The following is a 24,446-nucleotide window of genomic DNA, read 5'->3' on the forward strand; positions in this document are numbered from 1 at the left end:
TCTGGCCCGTGCCCTCACGCCGTGCCTGCCTCTCTTGCAGTACGTGCATCACAGCCCCGGGACCTCCAAGCGTGGCTTCGGCATCGACTGCGCCATCCTGTCCTGCCAGGTCTACATCTCCCAGATCCTGGTGGCCTCCGCCCTGGGCAGCGTGGTCGACGCGGTGGGGACCGTGCGTGTCATCCCCATGGTGGCCTCCGTGGGCTCTTTCCTGGGCTTCCTGACAGCCGCCTTCCTGGTCATCTACCCAGAGGTGTCCGAAGAGGCCAAGGAAGAGCAGAAGGGCCTGTCTTCCCAGCCGCTGGGCGAAGGCGCGAGCAGCAGCGCTGAGAAGCCCACGGTGCTGAAGCTGTCCCGGAAGGAGGCCCCGCAGGGGCTCGTCGAGACCGAGTCGATGGTCTGAGCCGCGCCGCACACACATTCCAGGGCTGCGGGGAGGCGGGGGTGGCGCCCGGCAGGCCGGCTGCCGTGGCCTTGGCGGCCGCGCGCACCAGAGCCCTTCACCGACCCTGGTGGAGGCTCAGTAGCTGTAGGGTAGGTTTGCGCCAGTAGGTGAAAACACCTCATTAATTACTTTTTCCACAATTAAAAAGAATCATTTTTTTTTAATCGAAAAAATCTTTTAATTTCAACTGTCTCTTTTGTTCTGCAGGTATATTATTCTGCACGTTTTAAAATTATAAACCAAATTTACCATATAGAGAAGTGATTTAGAAAAAACAAGATTTTTGCATTTCTAAAGTTACAATTGAAAGCAAAAAAGTATCTGATGTATTTTGCTATATCTTATCTGAATTCTTCAGATAACGGTTGTGTAGTCAGTGACTAAAACACTTTTTATCACATTTTTTCCCTGTGGATGCCTACAGGTATTTGGACGTTCTGTCAGATCTCGTCACATTTTGTTGGTGCTGCAGCTATTGGAGAGTATTTTTCTCTATGATTATTTTAGAAAAAAAAATTTTGTCTTTATTTTCCAAAACTGTGGTTTTCTTGAAGAACACATCTCCTGCTTTCCTGTTTGACACATTGTACCTGGGCGGCGGGCCTCAGTAGCTGCGACACCAAAGCTGGGAGGAGGCTGGGCCCCCGGGACACTGGTAGGGAGGCCCGCTGGGCCGGGCCGGGCCGGGCCGCCCGCCGGGGCAGCCCTGAAGCTGGCAGAGCTGTCCCCGCACCCGCCCGCATCTGTGCCCGCCCCCTGCCCATCGTCTTGTCCGAAGCTCCGGGAGCCGCTGTGACTCTCTCACTGCACTTTGTCTTTGAACCATCTGTGGACCATGGGGGCAGGACTCCCGGCGTGGCACTGCCACCCGCGCCCGCCGCCAGGCCCACACGCCAGACACTCCGCGCCCATCTGACCTCTGCGTCTGCTCACCGCTGCCGGCCGCCAGAGTCAGGACCACCCCGCCGTGAAGAAAGCGGGTCTTGGCCAGGGACGGTCCGCCCCACAGGTTGGCTCAGCGCGGCGTTTCCGGTTTCAGCGCAGAACCAAACTTGCACCCCGGGGAAGCACGGTCGTCACATGCTGCAGCTGTTTGGAAATGCTTTTCAAACCACAATCTCTTTCTAAGTAAGCAGTTTCTGCTTTTCTTCTTTGGGACGGTCAGTCTTAAGTCCGCTGATCTCAGGAGAAAGAGGGAGGCCTCCCACACATCGCCCAGATAAAGTGAGAGGACTGTAACTCTTCGCTGCCTCAAGTCGCTATGTTTTTAAATAAAGTACTTTAAAACGCATGAGAGTCATGCTGCAATATGATCATTCTAAAGCAAATATATATATATATATAGATATATATTTCAAGATGAAACTACGCAGTTTTTAAATAAACTACTTGAATTTCCTTGTGTTGAGAGGAACAGCCGTGCTCCGTGTCCTTGCCCGGCCTCTGGCCCGTCCCGCCTCCGTCGCTGGCGGCACTGTGCAGGTTGCAGTTTGTTCCTGAGGAGCAGCGGTGCCTGTGCGTTCTGGATACAGCCGCAAGCCACGTGTCCTCCCCTGGAAGCCCAGGGTCACGGAGAACCGACTGGGAACTGGGAGCGTTTTCAACGTGCATCACGGCTGGAGAAGGGCCTTGGGGATCCTGTGCCCAGACGGGCAAATCCTTCCCACTCCTGAGCCCGCCATCCGGTCTGTGCTTCTCCCCTCGCCCCCCCGGCAGGTACCCGGCAGAGCACTTTGATGCCGTTCGATGGCCTTCGTGGCTTTAGGATGGAAAGTCCTCCTCCTGTGACTCTCTAGATCGCAGCCTCTGTTTAGCTGCTCTGCTCCTCAAGGGGGTCTCCTGACAGCTAGAAAACGGGGGAGGGCAGTGAGCTGAGAATGTAGGGGTGTTGGGGAGAGCCCGAGTCAAGCTCTGTGATGAACCGGCCGGAAGGGCTGCACCCCCCGGGCCCACCCTGTCCACAGCCCGGCCGGGGCTTGCTGTGTAGGAGCAAGCGGGGCCCCAGGGATGCCAGCCTTAAACCTGGTCTGGAACAGCGAAGACACGGAAGGACAAGAACAGCCCTGGAACGTGCTCGGGGCGGAGGCCCGCTGGGGAGAGGCGTCTGTCGACGGCTGATGCAGGAGCGAGTGTGTGCGCGGCCGTCTCGACTCCTGCAGGCCGCCAGGCCTTATGCCTGTTGTGACCACAGTGGATCTGGGAGGGCGGGTACCTCGTGGCCCGGGTCAGGAGTGAGCAGTCGTGGAGCCGGCCTCCAGCCCTCGAGGTGGTGAGCTTTGTGGGGGGGTTGTGGAGTGAGTGAGTTTGCCTCAGCCCCATCCCCGCAGCGAGGCTATTCCCAGGTTGCACTGACTCGAGGCTCTAGCGTCACCTTGTGTCTTAAGCGGAGCGGGCTGTCCACGTGGTGGTGGCCGGCCGTGGCTGGGGGCCGTGGTTGGTTCCTAACACTGTACCTCAGGTAGCCGTGGGGGCCGCTGGCGGGCCACTCCAAGGAGCGCGGCTGTGGCCCCTCATTGAAAGGTCCTCTGTCTGGTCTCCAGCCCAGGTGACCAGTGGGTGGTGCCGGGGTGGGCTGGCCGGGTAGCCGATGCTGGAGTCGAGCCTGGAGTTGGCCTCGTGGGCCCTGGGGTCATGGGCACCGGTCAGGACTGGGTGCTGTGAGCAGAGCTTGGTAGGGATTTGGCTGGTTGCTGGGTCATATCGATGGACTTCCCAGATAGGGTGGCGTGGATCTGATCCGCGTCTTTGGTTCCCTAAAAAGTCAGCTCATTGAAGACAGGCAGCACCCTGTCCCCACCTTGCCGGCAGTCCGTGTTGGCGATGTTTCTGGGTGTGGGAGGGCTGGCGGTGGGGTGCCCTTGCCGCTCCCCACTGTCTCTTGTGGGGGGCAGGCAATGGCTGGGCCCTAAGAAGGTCATTGGCTCCAAGTAGTCCTCAGGTGTGTTTCTTAAAGGCGTGAGCATGTGGGGAAGTAGCTGTCTGCCCCCCAGAACCCCAAAGTCGAGCCTCTGAAGGGGCTGCCTGTGTGGTGTGTCTGAAGAACACTCCAGAAGGGCCTAGCCGTTCCCTCCTATGACCAAGGGTGTGGGCTACCAGCACCACAGACAGCCGCTTGGAGCGAGTCTGTCAAACGCCACATTCATTGGACACAGAGCACCTTCGAGCTGTTGGCTCACACCTGAGCCTCCATCTACCTTGGCCACCCCCGCCCTGCGCACAGGTGAGGACCCTCCTGGAATGTTGCCACCGGCGACAGACGCGCGACTGTTCATGCTCCATCTGCAAGCGGCTGCTGCTCAGACTCCTCATCCGTCTTCTGCCTGCTCCCGGGCCTGGGGGCTCAGGCCGGCCTGACGGGGCTGCTGGGGGCCATTTCCTGAGCGCAGCTGCCCAGGGAGTGGTGTCCCCGACGCGGCCCTCAAGCGCGCAGCACGTCGGGGCCTCCGTCACCACCTCCTTGTGGGGAGCCGGCCCTGCCGTCCTGGCCGCTCGCCCAGCCTGTCCCCGGTGTGGCCGCCTCTGCTGGGCCCTCCCCGGCGTCCGGGGGCACGGCTCCGTGTGCTGTGGACCAGGACTGTGTCTGTAGTGGAATGACCTGATTATTGGAAATGCCTCTTGTTACCAGAGGAACTCCCCAGGCGTCTCGGAACAGGACTTATTTAGTTCCATTGTGAACTGGCCACAGGACAACGTTTTTTTATCAACTTATTAAGTTGGAGCACTATAATAGCTCTTGCTGATTTTAGCAGTGATATAAATGTGTGTTAAACACATAACGTTTTATGAGAAAAAGGGATTATAAAGAGTAGTATCGCACATTACTGAATTTTATATCAGGTGGGCACAAGTGGCCTGGTGTTTGTGTGTCTCAGCGCCGAGCCCCCGGTCTCGCGGCTGCTCCCGGGGGCTGTGGCTGCATGGCACTGTCTGCCCCCCTCCCCCCCACGCACAAGGTCCTATCTGTAACGTGCTGACCTCCTGGTGTAGACCGGGCTCCCCCTGCGTCTGTTTCACTCTGTTACTCTGTGGTTGAAGCTTAATAAATCTTTCCCTGCCAGATGCCAGTGTGGGTGTCTCTGCCGTGTTCCCAGAGCCCCTCCCTTCGCCCCTGAGGGCCCAGTGCGGGAAGGGCCTGCCAGTGGGTGTGGCTCCTGGGGTGGTGCTCACAGGCCTTCCCAGCTCCCAGCCTGGGGCCCGTGTCTGAGTCCCCAGCATCCCCAGGGCCCCTGCCTCACCTGACTCCGGTGTGGGCTCCGGCTGAGCCAGCAGGGGATGAGGCCCACCTGGCATCCGGTGACCTGGTACAGCCCTTTCAGGCCAGACCCCGGGCTGGGCAAATGTCTGGCAGCCCTTCCTTCCCAAGGCCTGTCCTGGTGGGTGGGTGGTGGGGTCCTGACTTCCAGGAAAGAGGGGAGCTCGGGAGCCACCCAGGTTACCACTCGCCAGCCAGAGGGGCCAGGCTGCCATCAGTCATGAGATGGGTACCACAGGGCCTGGCTGGGGCTGCAGGCAGCTGCCAGTCACCGCCACCCTGACTTGGCAGTGGGGGCAGTGGGAGGAGGCGGGAGGGGGCTTGCCCAAGGTCATACAGGTGGTGAGATGTGATGCTCGAGGGGCTGATTTGATCAAAAGGGTCTGCTTGACCTGCACGGGGAGGAGAGCGTGCATGCGTGCTAGGTCGTGTCTGACTCTTTGCAACCCTCTGGACCGATGCAACTCACCAGGCTCTCTGTCCATGGGACTCTCCAGGCTACGAAGACTGGAGTGGATTGCCATTCCCTTCTCCAGGGGATCTTCCCACCCTAGGGATCAAACCTTCATCTCTCATTTCTCCTGCACTGGCAGGCGGGTTCTTTACCGCTAGCCTCACACGGGAAGCCCAGTGGGGAGCAGGGTGGCCCTTAATTGGGGTCCAGCAGAAGCCGGCCCCAGGATGGGGGATGGAAGAAGGGGGTCGGCTCGCGCGCGTCGGGGAGTGGGTGTGGTCACCAAGGGGCCTATCAGGGCGACCCATCCTGGTCATCAAGGGGATGGAGGCTGGGAGGCCCCGGGGCCTAGTCCTGCGCTGTGCCATGAGCGCCCCGCGGGCGAACCCGAGCACACCTCCCGGTCGGAGGGACCAAAGGGCTCCTGGGGACTAGAGGGGACCACGCATCGCGCCTCCTGCGGCTGCGCCGGCCGCGAGAGGCGGGCCCTCCCTGCGGGGCGGAGCTTGGAGTCCGGGCGCCGGCCTCGTCCCCTTCGCGGCCGAGCGAGTTAGCAGCGCCCTCTGGCGTCCGCCCGGGGTGATCAGGGCCCGCGAGAAAGGGGCGGGCCGGGGGCGGCGCCGCACATCCTCACAGGGCCTCCCGCCCCGGGGGCCGCACCAGGCTCCGGCAGGAGGGTGCGCAGGCTCCAGGGGTATGTCACCGAAAACGAAAGCCCCGGACCCCGTCTCAACCCGCAAGCCTCCACATCTGTCCCACCGCTGTTAGTGCAGAATCAATGTTTTGTTTGGGTTTTACAATTGAACCACCCCACGTAGAGTATGGGCTTCCTTGGTGGCTCAGAGGTTAAACCATCTGCCCGCAATGCAGGAGACCTGGGTTCGATCCCTGGCTCGGGAAGATCCCCGGCTCGGGAAGATCCCCTGGAGAAGGAAATGGAAAACCACTCCAGTATTCTTGGCTGGAGAATCCCATGGATGGAGGAAGCTGGTGGGCTACAGTCCACGAGGTCCCTAAGAGTCGGACACGACTGAGCGACTTCACTTTCACGTAGTTTGCAATCTACATTTTTTGTTTAGCAAAATATTTGATCATCTTTCTTATTAGCACAGATTGGTCTACTACATTCCTTTAACAATATGAACAGAAGTTTTTGTGTGGGGTGTTGTTTTAAATTTTATTGGAAAATCAGAAAAAATTGTATTTATATTTTGTTCATCTTGTCTATTATCACCTGTCTGTAACTTATCTGTCATTGTAAAAATCCACTGATTTGTGTTTCTGGTAGGTATGCCTTAGGATTTTCCTGGGAGTGAGGGAAGAAAAAATTATTAGTGAAAAGAGTTGAATTCTTAGTGGGAAATCTCACATTTGGCTTCAAACTCTACAGAGAACACACTGGCATTAATTATAAACCTTTTATCTGCTTCCCATTTGCACAGTTCTGTTTGCATCATTCTGTTTACATCATGCTTGGTTCTGCCAACAAAATTGGGAGATTGTATAATTATATATGTTATATAATTATATATATATAATTATATATATTTGGCTGCACAGCACAGCATGTGAGATCCCCCACCAGGGATTAAACCTGTGCCCCCAGCAGTAGAAGCACAGAGTCCTAATCCCTGGATTGCCAAGGAAGTCTCTGTATAATAATTTTTAGGTCAAGAAACTGAGCTCTGAGATACTAGAAGGTGGACACACAGTGTCTCTCCCAGGTGCTCAGAAACGATAGACACGCACACAGACGCACTCAGAGACGCGGCAGGACTTCCAGAGGCCCACGGGCTACGAGGGAGCCCGGAAGGGCATGCAGCGGTGTCTCTGTGCTTTTCATCTGTGTTTCCTTAGATGTTAAGCATCTTTTCCTGTGTTTGCAATTTATGTTATCTTCTTTGGTGAAATCTCTAACCTAGTTTTTTGTCCTATTTTTTGGTTGTTTTCCTTGTTACTTTTGACTTCTCAGGATAGAATTCCTTTATCTGACATATATTTCGTAAAGATTTTCCTCCCAATCTGTAAGAGAAAGAAGTCTGCCTTATTTCTGATTTCAGAGTGAAAGCACTGCCTTCACCATGAAGTACAATGTTGGTGGGCTTTAGCTGCTCTTTATCCAGCTGAAGAAGCTTCCTTCTATTCCTAGTTTGCTGAGAGTTCTTAACATGAATGGATATTGAATCATGTAGATATTGTTTCTAAATCTATTGAGATGAACTTGTGTTTTCTCTTTTTGCATTTGTTAAGATGGTGAATTACATCAACTGATCTTGAATATTAAGCCAACTTTGCATTCTTGTGCTGAATTTCCTTGATCATAAGGTAATGTCCTCTTTATGTACTGCTAGATTTAATTTTCTAAACTTTTTAAAAAGATTTTAATGTTTATGAGGGAAATTGGTATTTTTTTTTTGTAATATCTGTTTTTTTGTAGCCAGGTAATATTAGTCTTATTAATGCAACAGGAAGCATTCAACTCTTCTATTTTCATGAAAAGAATGAGCAAATTTGTATTATTTATTCCTTTGTCATTCTTTCCTGTCATTTTTAAAATTACAGATTAAATTTCTTTATCGTAAATAAGTCTATTCAGGCATCTGTTTCTTCTTAAATTTGTCATGCTTGTTTAGATCTTTTGCATAAATTGTCCATTCCATCTAAGTTTGATGCCAAGTTTACTGGCATCAAATTCAAAATATTCCCTAATTCTTTAACATCTGTAGAATCAGTAGTGATTTTCTTGTTTTTTCTTTTTTTTAAGTGGGTGAATTTACACAGTGACATGAACAGGTCCAGTGTTCTATGAACGTTCTAATATATGCCTACTCCTAATACTCAATCTCCATGAAACGGTTTCTTCAGATAATTCTCTCAATGCCTTCCAGCTTACCGCCAATCCCCACTGATACGCATTCAGTTATCATGACTGCTTTTGTCTGGTTTGAACTTCATGTAAATGAAAATAGCAGCCTTTGTGTCAACTTGGCCCAGCATGTTTTGGAGAATCAAACACACTGCTGTTCAATTCCGTTGTTGTTGTTGTTGTTGTTTTTACTGCTGTGTAGAATTCCATTCTGCAGCTATATTACATCCATTCTCCAGCTGATGGGTGTTTCCAGCATAGGGCTATTACACATAAAGATGCTACGGAGATTCTCATGAGTCTCTGCGTAGACACGTTTTGCTTTATCTTGGGTAAAAAGCTAAGTGTGGCACTGTGGAGTCGTAGGGTGGGTGTGTGTCTAAAAGAAACTAACAGCTCGCCAGTAGTTGGCTGTTTTTATCCAGTTATCAATGGACACTCCATCTGCTCCACGTCCTCATCTTTACTTGCTGTTGTGAATCTTTAACATTAGCCATTCTCAAGTATACAAGTGTTATTTCAATGTGGCTTGACACTCCTGATGACTCATGATTTGAAGCCTCTTTTCAAACTGGCCATTGATATGCCTTCTTTGGTGAAGAACCTTTTGTCCATTTTTAAAACTCTCTTTGTATTGACTTGTAGGAGCACTTGATATACTTTGGGGGAAGTCTTTGTCGGACATAACACTGTCAGTCTTTTCACCTCATCTGTGGTTTCTCTTTTCGTTTAATGGCGTATTTTGATGAAGTCTAATACATTAATTTCTTCTTTTGTATTTAGCACTTTTTGTATTGTTTCTTAAAAAAAATCTTTATCTATACCAAGGTTGCAGAGATATTTTAATATTTTTAAAATTGAAGTAGTTGGTTTATAATGTGTTAATTTCTGCTGTACAGGAAAGTGATTGAGTTACACGCATATATACTTTCTTTTTTTATCTTTTCTGTTATGTTTACCATTGGATATTGACTGTAGTTCTCTGTGCTGTACAGCTGGACCTTGTCTATCCATTCTGTCCGTGAAAGCTTACACCTGCCAACCCCAGCCTCCGCTCCCATTTCTCCCCAACCCCCGTACCTGCCACCAGTCTGTTCTGTGTGTCCTTGAGTATGTTTCTGTCTCATGGATAGGTTCATCTGCCGTATTTTAGAGTCCACAAGTCAGTCCGTCATATGGTGTGTCTTTCTCCAACCTACTTCACTCAGTATGCTAAGCTCTAGTTGCATCCACGTTGCTGTAAATGGCGTCATTTCGTTCTTTTAGTGGTTGGATAGTATTCCATCGTGTATACGTGCCACATCTTTGTCTACTCTGTTGATGGACATTCAGGTTGTCTCCATGTCCGACTGTTGTGTATACTGCCACTATGAACAAGGGTACATTTATGTTTTTTTTTTAAATATTTGGCTGCGTCAGGTCTCAGCTGTGGCTCATGGGCTTAGCTGCTCTGTGGCATGTGGGATCTTAGTTCCCCGACCAGAGATCAAATCCATATCCCCCGCATTGCAAAGTGGCTTCTTAACCAGTAGACCACCAGGGAAGTCCTGCATGTATCTTTTTGAATTATAGTTTTCTCTGGAAATATGCCCAGGAGTGGGATGGCTGGATCATACAGTGATTCTGTTTAGTTCTTTAAGGGGCCTTCATGCTGTTTTCCACAGTGGCTGCACCAACTTACACCCCCACCAGCAGTGTGGGAGGGCTCCCCTTCCTCCACACCCTCGCCAGCATTTATTTGTAGACTTTTGAATGATGTCCATTCTGACTGCTGTAAGTTGCTACCTCATTGTCACTCTGATTTGAATTTCTCTGATAATTTGTGATGTTGAGCAGTCCTGTACTATTTTAAAGAAGCCCCCCCACAAGTTAACATTGGCTAAAGTACAGAAACTGGAAGCAGTGTTAGTACATGAGAATTTATTCCTGATGAGGTGAAAATACCTGGCTGCATGTGGATGGGAATTCAGTAATTTATGTGGATTTCTGACGGGCTTTTACTCTGGTTTTTCATATGTGTACAAAGCCAGAATTCCACCTTCAGCCCTCTGCTGCTGGTCTCGTCTTCCCCCTAGAAGTCAGGGGAACACACCTTCCCCAGAAGGACGGACTGGGACGATTCAGCCACCTGGCTCTTCTCTGCACCACAGTCTCAAAACAATCCAGAACATGATCAGATCTTCCAGACTATTTGGGTTCTGTGCGACCCAGCCAGAGGCTGGGCCACAGCTCTCAACCGGGAGTCATTGCAGACGCCTCGGAAGCCTGGCTGTGTCCTGGGGGCCTGACAGAGACCTCGCTCACAAGGTCTGGCAGGATGTCTAACCGGGTTCCCCAAACCCAGGGCAGAGGGCGTGGCAGCCAGCCTCCTGTGGCGGAGCGCTCCGTGCGTCCACAGGGGACAGCTGGGGCCCTGACGCAGTGCTCCCTCCACGCCCAGCAGCCAAGCCGAAACAGGGACGAAAGCTCAGTGTTACAGTAAAATTGTACAAAAGGTCTTTTGCTAGTATGATTATCTTCAGTTAAATAATAAGGCACTGTCTACATATACACTACACTCTGTGCACCCAGGATCCGGATGCAGCAGAAATGGACACGTGTGTCCGGTAAGGGTTTGTTTGTACTGTTTTAGATAGAATGTTGATCTTTGGTATAAGAAGCGTCTCTTTTCATTATAAGAACACTGCATTTGTTAAAAAGAAAAAACACAGAGCCTGTCTCAGCCCCGTGCAGACAGCCTCACCCCAGTGCTGTCCCCTCCCTGGGCAGGCTCTGCCACCTGCCCTGACAGGCAACAGCAAGGGCAGGTGCAAACCCACTCAACCGCAACATGGTCATTTAAAAGCAGCCCTTCTCGTGAGCTTTGCTGGAAACAAGAGGTCAGCGTGCGGCCGCCGGGCTCCTGTAAGCCTGGTGTCTGGTGAGTGAGTGAGGGAAGTGGGCGGGAAAGCATGGCCAGAGACCAGCGGTCTGCAGCTCATGGGTGCTTTGGCTCAACGGCTCCCGGCTGGCCTGGTGCTGGCCCAGGGCATAGATTCTGGAACCATCCAGACAGCACGGGAGGGCTTCTCGGCAGAGGCTGCCTGAGAAACCCCACCCCTTGCCGAAACGGTCCAGTTTCATCAGCCAACGTCCAGGAGGGGAAGTGTGACAATGGCGGTCAGAGAGCCCAGGAGGCCCTGCAGTGGGCCGCCCCCAACGCCGGGTGGACGGCCCCATCCGGCTCGGACTGCCTCCCCTGGGAAGCACCAGCAGCTGGCCGAAAGCGCGTCCCTGGCTCACAGGGCACACACCCCCTCGGTCACTCGACCTTCCAGATGGCGATCTTCCCCTCCTCAGGGCCGGCGCCGCTCAGCACGTATCTGTCCTCCGCGGAGCACAGTGTCTTCACCGTGTCCGCGTGGGCCACCAGCTCCTTCTCCACCGTCCTCCTCTCCGCATCCATCACATAGATCTTCCCCTTCAGCTGCCCCTGCGACAGCCCCGTGGTGCCTACCCAGATCTGCCAGGAGAAGCGGGCATCGCATGTGTAGCCCAGCTGGGAGGCGTGTGGGGCCCCTGGGCAGGCAGCAAGGGGCACCCCCAGGCCCGCAGCCTCTCACCTGCTTCTTCACCCTGATCATGCAGTTGATCTCAGAGCAGTCCTGGAGGTGGATCCTCTGCGGGGGCTGGGCTAGGTCCTGCAGGCTCCAGACACAGACATCGGGGTACCCAGCACAGGCCGCCCAGAGCTGCTCCTGCTAAAGTGAAACGGGTCAGGGCGAGCACAGTGGCAGTCCCAGGGCTCAGGGGCACTAGCCCAGCCCAACGCGCCAGAGTACCTCAGGCATGAGCTGGAATCCCAGGAAGGAGGTGCCTGTCTCTTTAAAGCTCCCAGTGATCTTCAGCCTTTGACAAGAAGATCCATTCATGTTCACCATCAGGATGCTGTCTCCAGTGCCTGCAGGACCGAAGAGCAGGATGAGGGGTGGGCACAGTGAACGTGAAGCACAGGGACGAAAGGGCCGTGAGGGATCGGGGTGACCGGCAGACCACGGCCCCTTCCCCACATCTGAGTGCGGCATGAGACACTCTAACTGTAGCCTCCATGTTACAGGCCTAGACAGCATGTTAAAAAGCAGAGACATTACTTTGCCAACAAAGGTCCATCCAGTCAAAGCTATGGTTTTTCCAGTGGTCATGTATGGATGTGAGAGTTGGACTATAAAGAAAGCTGAGCACAGAAAAATTGATGCTTTTGAACTCTGGTGTTGAAGAAGACTCTTGAGAGTCCCTTGGACTGCAAGGAGAGCCAACCAGTCCTTCCTAAAGGAAATCAGTCCTGAATATTCACTGGAAGGACTGATGCTGAAGCTGAAACTCCAATACTTTGGCCACCCGATGAGAAGAACTGACTCACTGGAAAAGACCCTGATGCTGGGAAAGATTGACAGCGGGAGGAGAAGGGGATAACAGAGGATGAGATGGTTGGATGGCATCACTGACTCGATGGACATGAGTTTGAGCAAACTCTAGGAGTTGGTGATGGACAGGGAGGCCTGGCGGGCTGCAGTCCACAGGGTCGCAGAGTCGGACATGACTGAGTGGCTGAACTGAACCTCCACATGGTGCTTTCTCGTCTTCCCTCAGAGACCCTTGGGCGGTTAGCACTACCGACGAGGAAGTGGGTGGAATTCCTCCTGCCATGGTTATTTGCAGCCACGCCATGTGCTACCCCCGTAGGTAAAGATCAGAGCTCTAGGTAATGGTTCCCAGCCTTGTGGGACACATCTCTCTGTTGAAGCTCCTCTCTGCTTCTATTAATCACTCAAGCAAACCAAGTCTCCACATCATGAGAGCTACAGGTCATCAAAATTATCCAGCAGCGACGTCATCAGATCAAGGCTCCAGGGGAGACGGAGTCAGGTTCAAGATAAGGTGAGGAGCTGCAGGGCTGTCCTCTCGGGGTTTTTACTGCCTGCTCCCTCTGCCTCCCACCCTTCATGAAGCCACAGGGACAGGAGGACGCAGCCCCGCCCCACGGGCAGCACCATCTGGTTGCAGAGGGACGAGGTGCAAGCCCCCAAAACGGCTCCGGCTTCCTGTCACAGTGGGTGGACTCCAACTCCTGAGGACTTGGCAGTGCTCAGGACTCGGGAGCTCAGCTGGGTTCTCAGTCACAGGAGGCGAGAGCCTCTCCTTCCTGCCCGAGACCTAATAGAAACCCCAACATCCCTCTAGGAAGGCTTTCATCCCGAGATGCCATCGTCCACTCGGCCTAATTAAGAAGGTCCTTTCAGATGCTTCAACTTGTTAGGAATGCCAGGGCAGCAGGACATCCTGCCAAGAGGTGCTAATGCCCCCAGGGACCCCCCTGCTTAGTGCCAACCAGCACGCTCACTGCCCACCAACACTGCAGAGGGCAGCAGGCAGACTTCACAGCCACCCAGCCTGTGTGAGCGTGCAGGGGCCTGCTGCACATGGAGCAGGGGGTGGGGCCACAGATGCGGGTGAACTGATCACCGGCCTCAAGGTGCCCAGCCCATCAGGGCCGCTTTCTGGGGTAACTGTCAGTGACCTTCACAGTCACTGACGCTCCGAGGCCCACATTCTGCCTCTAGCATCTCCCAGCTGCCAGCCTGCTCTCCAGGGGAAAGATGATGGCATTTCCACTTCACTTTTCAGAGGAGCAGAGAGACTGAGGTGCCAGGGACCAGCCCAAAGTGACCAGTCTTGTGTGACGACCCCAGATCTGACACTGAATGCACACAGAGGCTGCAGCCTGGACTACACATGTCTCTCCCAGTGCCCACCTCCGACCACAGGGAGCAGGACCGGGTCACTCCCTCCCAGTAACCGCTGGAGCCGCGTCCTGTAAGGGGCGCTCAGGCCTGCGGGGGGTGGTGGTGCTACAGCAGATGCAGACTTAGGGGAGGCGCAGAGGGTCCGCGACACTGGCCAGACCAGAGAGGGAAGGCGGGGCCCCCAGGCCCGCCTCACCCGGGCCTGTGGGGGAGTCAGAGGCGTCGCCCGGCCCCTCCACACTCACACCCTTTCAGGCTGTACCTCGGTGCCCACAGACCGCATCGGCTGAGTGATCGAGGTTTTAGCTTGTTAACCTTGCTTAAAGACTTGGAACAGCACCTCACAGGAAACACTGCTCTTTACCCAAAGAAACCCTGCTTTTCTCTTGTGCTTTTCTCATTGTTAAATAGGAAAACTACTTACTGTACTCATTAACTTGAAAACTATGAGGAATTCCACCCTGAAAACGAGGTTTTCTATCCTTATTCTAATCTGTTATATCCCTCCCCATATTTAACAGGGACCTTTTAGTCCCAAATGCATCCATGAATGGACACACACACGTCTGACAGTCACCGGAGACCAACCAAAGCTGAAGGAAATAGTCTTGGGAAGAACAAAACTCAGTGAGCAGCACAGTTCCGGGGGTTCCCCTCAATTCAAGAAAGTAAGCCGCAAGCAAGATCAGCACAAAGCCCTTCACACCCAAGCACACTATTCCGAGTCCTGCAAACCAGAGACAGGACCCTAAAAGCAGCCACTGACCCCAGACGTACTCTGTTCCGCAGAACAGTGGGAATGACGGCCGACTGCTCATCAGGAGCAAGAAGAGCTGCGAGACGATGGAACGGCATTTCTAATGTGCAGGGAAACTACACCTGGACTCCGTTTACAGCAGACACAGGTCACTGGAAATCCTAAGGCTAAGAGGCAGTGTGATGCAAGACAGAAACCTGAATTTTAAGAAGAGACGAAGCTTACCAGAAATGATAAATATATGGACAAAAATAAATTTTTTTATTAATTTTTTTGCAAGACTATTGAGAACTTATGCAAAGTTTTCTAAAATATGAAGTTTATCACAATCATAGCAACAAAATATGGCATTTAACAACAACAGGAAGGGGAAAGAAAGGTAAATGGAATTAATTCTACTGCTGTGCACTGTGTCCATTAAACATGAAGTGGTGTAATAGTTATTGAAGGTATGTAGTGAGAAGTTAAGGTTGCATATTGAAATCCTTAGAGCCAGTGCTAAAAAGTAGAACAAAGCCTAAAACACTAAAGAGACAATAAAGAAGATTAAATTGAATATTAAAAGCCCAAAAGGAGACAGGTAAGGAGTAACAAAAGAAGTACAGATGGGAAAATGGAGGGGAAAAAAAAAAAGGGTTACACCCAGCCATGACACAACTGGGCAGCTTCACTTTCACTTTTCATTTTCATGCATTGGAGAAGGAAATGGCAACCCACTCAGTGTTCTTGCCTGGAGAATCCCAGGGACGGGGGAGTCTGGTGGGCTGCCGTATATGGGGTCGCACAGAGTCGGACACGACTGAAGCAACAGTCCATGAGTCATCAGGGGAAACGCAACCAAAGTCACAGTGAGATACCACTTCACACCCACGAGGACAGTTATAATAAAAAATAGAGGTTTGGTGAGGACAGGGAGGAACTGGAAGCCTCATATACCACTGGTGGGGATATAAAATGACGTGGCAGCTTCAGAAAAGAGGACAGTTTCTCAGGTGGTGAAACATGGTTAACCCAGGTCCACCCACGGGGGGACCAGTACCCGAGCTGTAGCATCCACACAGTGGAACGAACGCACTGTCGCTCCTCAAACACCGTGGATCAGTTCAGTTCAGTTCGGTTCAGTCCTGTCCGACTCTTTGGGACCCCATGAATCGCAGCACGCCAGGCCTCCCTGTCCATCACCAACTCCTGGAGTTCACTCAAACTGATGATGAACCCTAAAAACATCACCTTGCCTGTCCTGAGCAGATGAAAAGAGCGCACGCTGTAGAGCCCATCTGCAGCAAGTTCAGGAACCGGGAAAACAAACCCACGGGAGAATTCAGAACAGGCGTTTCCCTGGAGAGGGGCTCGGCGGGACCAGCGGCCCTGGTGGAAGCGTTCTGTGCCTCCCGTGTCAGGTGTTACGTGGTGTGCGCTTTCAACACACGGTGAACTACACACACACTGCATCTCATCACGGGTAAAACAAGCTTCGATTTAAAAAGTATCCATGACCACGATCCGTGGTATCTGGCACACGCTAGCGAAGCCTTCAAAGTGCAGGCCACCTTTGTGCTGTGACGTCCGTAAATACAGAAGCCACGCCTCAGGCGTCTGCACCTCCCCATCACAACCCGCCCCCCTCGGCGAAGTGCCTGCTTAGGACCACACACAGAGGATGGGGCCAGGAGGGCTGCGGGAGGAGCGGCCATGGCCCCAAGGGCTCAGGCCATGGCCCCAAGGGCTCAGCGAGAGCAGGAGGGAGGCGCACTGGGAGGGGAGGGGCACCGGGAGGAGGAGGGGGCGCAGGGAGGGGGTGGGGGCAGAAGGAGGGGGAGGGGCACGGGAGGAGGAGGGAGCACAGGGAGGGGAGGGGCAAGGGAGGGGTGGGGCACTGGGAGGAGGAGGGCAGAGGGAGGGAGGCAGCAGGAAGGGGAGGGGCACGGGAGGGGGTGGGGCAGCAGAAGGAGGAGGGGACACAGGGAGGGGAGGGGCAGCGAGAGGGGGCGGGGCAGCGGGAGGGGAGGGGCACTGGGAGGGGGAGGGGCAGCGGGAGGGGGAGGGGTCACAGGGAGGGGAGGGGGACTGGGAAGGGGAGGGGCACGGGAGTGGGTGGGGCAGCGGGCAGCTGCACACTCCGGAGGGATGTGGGGACCAGATGCCCAAAGAAGGAACCTGCATTATGAAGCCCCAGTTGGAATGCGAAGCGGAAGAAAGGGCCTGGCCTCTTCCTGGCCTAGCGGGGGCAGGGGCCAGGGCCGGGGCACTTACAGCACCAGAGGCGGCCGCCGTGCAGTCTGATGGCCGAGAGCCCTCCACCGGGCACCTGGAACCTGCCGGTCACCCGCAGGGAGCTTGCGTTCCACGCCAGGACAGTCCCGTCAGCGCTGCACGAGTACACGGTGCTGAGGGGTGAACACACACACACACTCAACTGCGGCCCCAAGGAGACCACATGACGGTGATGATGACGCTGATGATGGAAAGTTGGCCCTTCCATCCAGAAAGAACAAAGCTGCCACCAGGCACAGCACCCACGACCCGCCCAAGGGGACGTCAGGGTGGTGGGCGTAAGCTCAGTGCCCACGCCTGCCCCCAGCACCGCCCAGTATGGTTCGCCATCCCTCCATCAGGGACTGTGAGCAGAACCTCACTAAAATCTACCTCCCCCAGCAAGGGGCCAGAAACCCAGTGCTCCCTGCACCCCTGCACACGTGAGGTCAAGGGTCAGCAGGGCTCAGGGACTGGCAGCTGCAGGGGGCGGGCTCAGCTAGTGCTGTGTGTGCCCTTCACCTTCTGATGGCGTGTCACCTTCAACTGAGGACACATGGCACCCCTGAAACTCGGGGGACAGGAGGGTGGGGGTGGCTCCAAGGGAGCCATCAAAAAGGAACCATGGTCACTGTGTCCACTTGCTCCCAGGCCACAGCGGGAAGCGGGCTCCGCCTCAGTGCCCCCACCCCTCACCTGCTGTGTGCCAGGCCCTGATCCAGGCCCAGGCCACAGCGAGAGGACAGATGGGGGCTGCCCTCAGGGCCTGACGATCTCAGTGAAGTAAGGACAGTGAGGAATGAGGTGAGGTTCAACAGCTGACGGGCTGAACTGTGGTCCCGAAGAAAGATATGTTGATGCCCTTACCCTCCCACACTTCAAATGCCACCTTAGTTCACAGCAGCGTCTTCACAGAAGTAGTTAAATGACGCTAACAGGGTGGATCCTAATCCAGCTACTGACCAGCGTCCTGATAAGAAGGGCACAGCTGGACACAGGCACAAGGGGGTCCCATGCGAAAACGGAGGACTTTGGTGATGCCTCCACAGGCCAAGGACAGCAGGCCAACCCCAGAGCCAGGGAATGGGCCGGGAGGCCAGGGGCCCGCTGTGTGCCCACCATGCTCACCCCGGAGGGCATCTTCTCTGACCATGTCTTCAGATCACTTCTCTGTATCCACAACCAGAGCCACACAGGGATGTCCCCTGGCTCGCCTGCCAGACCTGCTTCGCTCCACCTGCCCAGCCCAGGCCCTGCCAGCCGTCACCCACGGCCACCAGGACCCTGCCGTCTGGGACCCCGACCCGCCCACGAGCCAGGCAGCGCCCCACCCAGTAAAGCCCGCTGCACCTGGGCGCCTGCACCCCGTCCTGCACAGCCAGGCCCGTGACACTGGAGCGGTGGTCGGTGAGCTGCTTGTTGCAGGACATGCTGTGGACATTGATGATGTAGATGACCGAGTCCTCCGAGCCGACCCACACCTGGCTATGCTCCGCCATCACCATGCAGTTCTGTCGGGCCAAGGAGACAGCAGCGCGGTCAGCGGCTCGTGTGTCCTGCGCTGAGCTGCTGCTCCTGGGGACCCACAGGCTCAGGTTCCCGCTGGCCTCAGGTCACACCACTGTCACGCGATCAACACGTCATCACTGATGTGCGTTTCTGTTTAAGGACACCTTTGATCCTTGAACGACACAGGTCCAAACTGCGTCCACACCTTCTCCATAAGGCTCTTCAGCTCTACACTACGGCACCATTTTAAACAGCAAAATCACACACACACACAAAGCACAAAAACGAGAAAGACGTGGTGCTAAATAGGCCGTGACAAGGACACCTGTGCACAGTCTGAGCTGACCCCAGAGGCAAAGTCGCCTCACCCGACCTCGGATAGACCCTGCACTCAGCTCCCGGGCCCTGGCCACGAGCACGACGGGACAACCACGAAAGCTCCATCAGCGTTGGTTCTGGGGCCACAAACCAAGGAGCGATGAGGCAAATCTGCAAACAGTGATGACTGACTGCACACTAGCAAGAAACGAAACCGCCGGCGCTCCTGCTGCTGAGACAGCGCTCAGGGATGCCGGCGTGGCAAGAATGACAACAGCCATCTGTAGAGTTTCCGAAATTAGAAATTAAGGGCCAAAACGCTGAAGAGTTATAAAAGCCACGTAAACGTGTGAACCCTAAGTGTGTCTGCTGGTACATCTCAACCAACCCGACTGCCTCCCTAAAAATTTCCTGAGCTGGTGTCGGACTTCATGACGCTAGCAACTTTTTACTGAAACTGAACAGATGTCTCAGGTTTTCAAACACAAGAATAACAGTTACATCATGTTGGAGGGGCTGAGGCTAGATCTAATACAGTAAATCATTATCAATGGTGGTTACTGTCACTTTATCTAGTGGTTACCATTACTTATCTGGTGTTTAACTTTTACTTATCGTTGCCACATGAAAGAGCTTATAAAAACTGATAGTTTCAATTTTACCAATAAGTATTCTCGAAAGATGCTACTTTGCTAATTTCAGAATTATTTTAAAAAGCCCTTTCTTTTGTGGCATCTACCAGAGGATTATTATAATTTTAGTAAAATGTCTTTCTTTAGTGGCCCAAGGATATCTCAGATAAACCACTTTGAACGTCAAATTTCAGAGAAAGCAGCATTTTCTAGAGATAATTGCCCAAGTTACTGCCTTGTCAAATGATACAAAATGTCCCTGTGAAACTAGTGGGAAGATATTTTCACATAATTTGTTAACTTTCTGCTTTAATTAAATGTTGAGTTCAGTCGCTCAGTCGTGTCCGACTCTTTGTGACCCCATGAATCGCAGCACGCCAGGCCTCCCTGTCCATCACCAACTCCCGGAGTTCACTCAGACTCACGTCCATCGAGTCAGTGATGCCATCCAGCCATCTCATCCTCTGTCGTCCCCTTCTCCTGCCCCCAATCCCTCCCAGCATCAGAGTCTTTTCCAATGAGTCAACTTTTCGCATGAGGTGGCCAAAGTACTGGAGTTTCAGCTTTAGCATCATTCCTTCCAAAGAAATCCCAGGGCTCATCTCCTTCAGAATGGACTGGTTGGATCTCCTTGCAGCCCAAGGGACTCTGAAGAGTCTTCTCCAACACCACAGTAATGTTACCTGGCCTAATTGGTGATCAATAGAGATTGATACAAAGTGCAATTTGATTTCATTTTCAGGAGGATTTTAAAGTTATTCTGTTATTAAACAGTCTTTGAAATATTTGTAACTAAGAACTTGTAACAGGAAAAAATTAAATTTTAGAGTAAGAATGATGTCCTTAATTTTTCCTTCTTGTTTTTTGTTTGATCTAAAGCATTATTAGACTTGTATAAATATTTTGCTCTAATGTGTCTTGGATCCCGTTCCTTTATCATCCGAAGCTCATTACTTGAATGTGGAGGGGGATGGTTTTTAGCAGCTTTAAGAATGATCCCCACCCTTTGGCAACATGGACTTGAATCACAGTGTTTCTGTCTCACCCCAGTTTTGGAAGCATAGACCGTGCCACAGATTGTCCCCTTGTTTTTAGATGATGGAACGTGACCATCAAAGTGGAGATAAGCTGAACACTTAGGTATGCAGACTTCACTTCACCTTGCTTTTCACATGGAAAAAAAAAAGTTGTTTCATGTTAAAGGAGTTGGCGTGAAAATTCTCCTAGCAAGACCCCTTGGGACAGTGGCTTCTTTTGTACCCTCTGAGGGTCTTGAACAGGATGAAGCCCACCAGAGAGCAGGTGTGACAGCATTTTGAACAGCAGGGTAGTGTCACCAAAGACACTCGAACCCCACCAGAAAGAAAGCACCGATCACCCCTCTCCTGGAAACACCAGAATTCACAAGGCCCGTTCCTGGTGTGGTTGTGTTAGGCCCTGGGGAATGTGGGTGACATCACACAGAAACAGATGATTTTCAAAGAGCCGTGAGGGACCTTGAGAAACCTCCAAAAACCAGTGGGCTGATCCTGGTAGCACTGACGGCTACAGACCTAACACTGACCCTGGGTTTCTAGGGGGTGGGGTGAGGTGGTTTTTTGCATGAAATTAAAAGACACTTGCTCCTTGGAAGAAAAGCTATGACCAACCTAGATAGCATATTAAAAAGCAGAGACATTACTTTGCCAACTAAGGTCTGTCTATTCAAAGCTATGGTTTTTCCAGTGGTCGTGTATGGATGTGAGAGTTGGACTATAAAGAAAGCTGAGTGCTGAAGATGCTTTTGAACTGTGGTGTTGGAGAAGATGTTTGACAGTCCCTTGGACTGCAAGGAGATCCAACCAGTCCATCCTAAAGGAAATCAGTCCTAAATATTCATTGGAAGGACTGATGCTGAAGCTGAAACTCCAATACTTTGGCCACCTGATATGAAGAACTGACTCATCTGAAAAGACCCTGATACTGGGAAAGATTGAAGGCAGGAGGAGAAGGGGACGACAGAGGATGAGATGGTTGGATGGTATCACCGACTCAACGGACATGAGTTTTAGTAAACTCCGGGAGTTGGTGACGGACAGGGAAGCCTGGAGTGCTAAAGTCCATGGGGTCACAAAGAGTCGGACTCGACTGAGCGACTGACCTGGACTGAACTTTCTTTTAATACAGTAAAGTTGACTAAGTTATCAGTCTAAAAGCTCAAACAATTGAGGTTTCTTAACCACGCGATAACTGTAATATGATGCAAATTTTATTTAAGTGGTTCTCAGTCTCAACCCCAAATATGTTAAAATAATTCCAGTGTCCACTTTTGGTGACTGGAAATGGAAATGTGAAAATACCACCCTGCCCTTGACGGGACTGAAACCCAGTTTTATAATAGTTTTCAGAGTGTGGGAGTGGTTAAATCCATTATCTGCTCACTTAAATAAGACTATTTAAGTGAAAGACAGAACAGGTTTACATTCAATTTAAAAGCTCGAGATAAATGAAAACCCCTCAGGCTTCCTTGGTGGCTCAGTGATAAAGACTCTGCCTGCGAATGCAGGAGACACAGGTTCGATCCCTGATCCGGGAAAATCCCACATGCTGTGGAGCGGCTAAGCCCATGTGCCACAACTGCTGAGCCTGTGCCCTGGTGCCCGGGAATCACAGCTCCTGAAGCCTCAGTGTTCTAGAACCCGTGCTCCCCAACAGGAGAAGCCACTGCAGTGAGAAGCACCGAGACTAGAGAGCGGCCCCTGCTCACCACACCTACAAAAAAGCCCGCACAGCGACAGAGACACACACAGCCCAAAGCAGACAGACAGAAACACAAAGCTCTCAAAAAAGGAAAGCCCTGACCCCAACTCAACAGGACTCAGTGATCACGCCGTGGGGTTCAAGCATCGCTGCCTATGCAGGTGGACATGTTCGCGACTTAACCCAGAAGCTGATGAAAACTGTCCACACTGGACAGCACACTTTACTCACCAGCTTAGAAGTGCCCACTCTAAAGCAGTGCTGGTGAATCGTCCAGGAGGAAGCGTCAAATACGATCACCTTGCCCTCGTTCAGTGCGCACCATAATTTGGGATGAGCATCCTCCACTTTTTCTGCTGGGTCAAGATGCCCTGAAGAGGAAAGCAACCCGACATGTTGAAAGAAAACCCCCCTGCTGCATCAGCACGGGATTCGTGATTTGTGCCAAGACTCAGGTCCTGCTCAGTGCCAGGTGCCACCCTGGGTGCCCAGGCTCCAAAGGTGAGCACAGCCTGAACCGCCAAGCCCCTTGGAGCTCAGCGTTGCGGACCGGCTGGTTCAGCCAGAGAAGAACACACACAGAGCCCTCCCCCAGGCAGGATGGCAGGAGGCCTGAGCATTCTCTTGGGGGCAGTGCTTCAGGCAGTGGGGAGGGGGCTCAGGGACAGAGGGAGGGTCTATGGCTCCCCCGCAACGAGCACAGCGGGCTCCTGCTGTCTCCACGTGGCCACCGCACTGAGCACCACTGGTCTTTCCCGTCGTGGCCGCTCTGACTCCAGAAGATTTTGCTTTTTCACTTGTGGTTTGTCTGCATGTCCCTGGCGCTCATGAGGCTGCTGGCTTTAGTCGGGTGTCTGGATCTCCTCCGTGGGGAAGTGTTTAGGCCTCCTGCCCGCTTCTGAATCGGGCTCTTACTCTCCTTGACTTGTACCCGCCCTTTAAATACCACCGACTTCAAACATCCCAAGTCAAGTCTATCCTCTTACGGACATCCTTTCCAAGTCTGCGACCATCACTTTCACGCACTTGAAAGTTTCTTTAAAAAATCCTTTATATGGTCAAATTCGCCAACCTGTTCCTTTACGGCCCGTAGTTTTTACGTGCTTTGTGACTTGTTTCCTTATCTTAAGGTCACGATTATCATCTATATTATCATCTCCAGGCTTCATTTGCTTATGTTTGCTTTTGCCTTTCATGTTCAGATCTTCATCCTTGGAGCTGATGGCTATGTGTGATCTGAGGTGTGCTTAAGCTCCATCTTCTCCACATGGACCCACAGTGTCCCAGCACCTCCTACAATGGAGACTGTCTTTCCCCCACCCCTGCTCTAGCACCACCTCAGTCCTAGTCCAAGAAGTGTGAATCTGCCAGTCTTTCTGGGGTGTTCATGCCTTGGTCTCCTGGCCCTGTTGGGGTGATCTGCCCACTGAGATGCTGTCTGCAGTCCCCCAGAGCCTGAGATGCTCCAAAGCCAGGCTCAGTGCCCGGGTCCTGGCTCCCTGGCTCCCAGAGTTCTCGGAGGGGTTGACTGGTGTTCCCCTGGTCCCTGACCAGTGGGAACAGCCAGCCGTGTCATCAGACGTGCGCATCAGCCCAGGAGGGGCCGTCATCCCATCCCAGTGACAACAAGCTCGCCCCGACCAAAGATGTGCGTGCAGGGGCTTTATCCGCTGGACGTGAGGACGGCGAGGCTGAATGGGGACTCAGCCATGCACGGCCCCTTGCGGCCTCCGAGTCCACAGAGCAGCTGCACCTGGTCACCCAGAGTTCTGCCTCCAATGGCAGAAAACCCCCTGGGCCTGTCCACCCTCATCCTTCCACTGCCCTTCCACTTCAGTGCTGACCTTGAACACAAGTCTCAGCTCCCAGATTGCTGAAAAGAACAGCAGCGACACAAACATGGCCCTGCTGGACAGCTAGGGAGCCGTAACCAGTGTCCCGTGATGAAGCACAATGGAAAAGAACATGAAGAAGGATGTGTATACGCGTTGACTGGATCACCTCGCCACACAGCAGAAATGAACACAATGCTGTAAATCAGGTAGACGTCAATAAAGCCACAAAACCCCGCAGCCACACAGCCGGGCTCGGCCTCACCTGGGGTGTAGAGCAGCACGTCGACGGCTCGTGGGGTGGTCTCCCCCTCCGAGGGGTTGATCTTGTGTTTCAGGGTTTCCGAGGTCGTCTTCGGAATGGCCATGGGCACTGAAACGCAGACACGTGGGGGTCAGGTCCCCAGACTCCAAGACATACTCACACACGCTGCTTCCCTTAGGATATTAGTCCCAGGGTAAAGCCGGGATTTGCGAAGATGAAGCTCTCTTTAAACTGGACATAAGTAAAGCCAAGCGTTTCCGGCCAGAGGGTGAGTGTCTGCCAAGGTCTCACACTGCCTGTCATCTAAACACAGCTGTCAGGCTAAATGATCTAACACTCAG

General features: G+C 52.9%; 2 protein-coding genes across 17 annotated transcripts in view; one reads left to right on the top strand and one right to left on the bottom strand.

Moving 5' to 3' along the window:
- The window catches only part of SLC45A4 (solute carrier family 45 member 4), a 72,105-nt gene extending 61,302 nt beyond the window's left edge, over window positions 1-10,803 (top strand). For 11 of the 14 annotated variants that reach the window (XM_061438496.1, XM_061438490.1, XM_061438491.1 and 8 more), the window contains 2 exons: window positions 41-397; window positions 870-1,736. In XM_061438496.1, the coding sequence (XP_061294480.1) occupies window positions 41-397; window positions 870-1,025 (513 nt within the window). In that variant the 3' untranslated portion in view covers window positions 1,026-1,736. Of the gene's footprint in view, window positions 1-40; window positions 619-869; window positions 1,737-1,856 lie in introns of those variants that run through there. The other 3 variants (XR_009740718.1, XM_061438497.1, XM_061438498.1) reach the window with 3 other exon arrangements.
- The window catches only part of DENND3 (DENN domain containing 3), a 50,514-nt gene continuing 35,990 nt past the window's right edge, over window positions 9,923-24,446 (bottom strand). For 2 of the 3 annotated variants that reach the window (XM_061438463.1, XM_061438461.1), the window contains 7 exons: window positions 24,106-24,213; window positions 22,240-22,379; window positions 18,161-18,321; window positions 16,811-16,944; window positions 11,839-11,957; window positions 11,620-11,757; window positions 9,923-11,519 (listed from right to left, as the gene is read on the bottom strand). In XM_061438463.1, the coding sequence (XP_061294447.1) occupies window positions 11,319-11,519; window positions 11,620-11,757; window positions 11,839-11,957; window positions 16,811-16,944; window positions 18,161-18,321; window positions 22,240-22,379; window positions 24,106-24,213 (1,001 nt within the window). In that variant the 3' untranslated portion in view covers window positions 9,923-11,318. The remainder of the gene's footprint in view (window positions 11,520-11,619; window positions 11,758-11,838; window positions 11,958-16,810; window positions 16,945-18,160; window positions 18,322-22,239; window positions 22,380-24,105; window positions 24,214-24,446) is intronic. The other variant, XM_061438462.1, reaches the window with a different exon arrangement.

This window comes from Bos javanicus, chromosome 14 (genome assembly GCF_032452875.1).
Source record: "Bos javanicus breed banteng chromosome 14, ARS-OSU_banteng_1.0, whole genome shotgun sequence".
NCBI classification, from domain to species: Eukaryota; Metazoa; Chordata; class Mammalia; order Artiodactyla; family Bovidae; genus Bos; species Bos javanicus.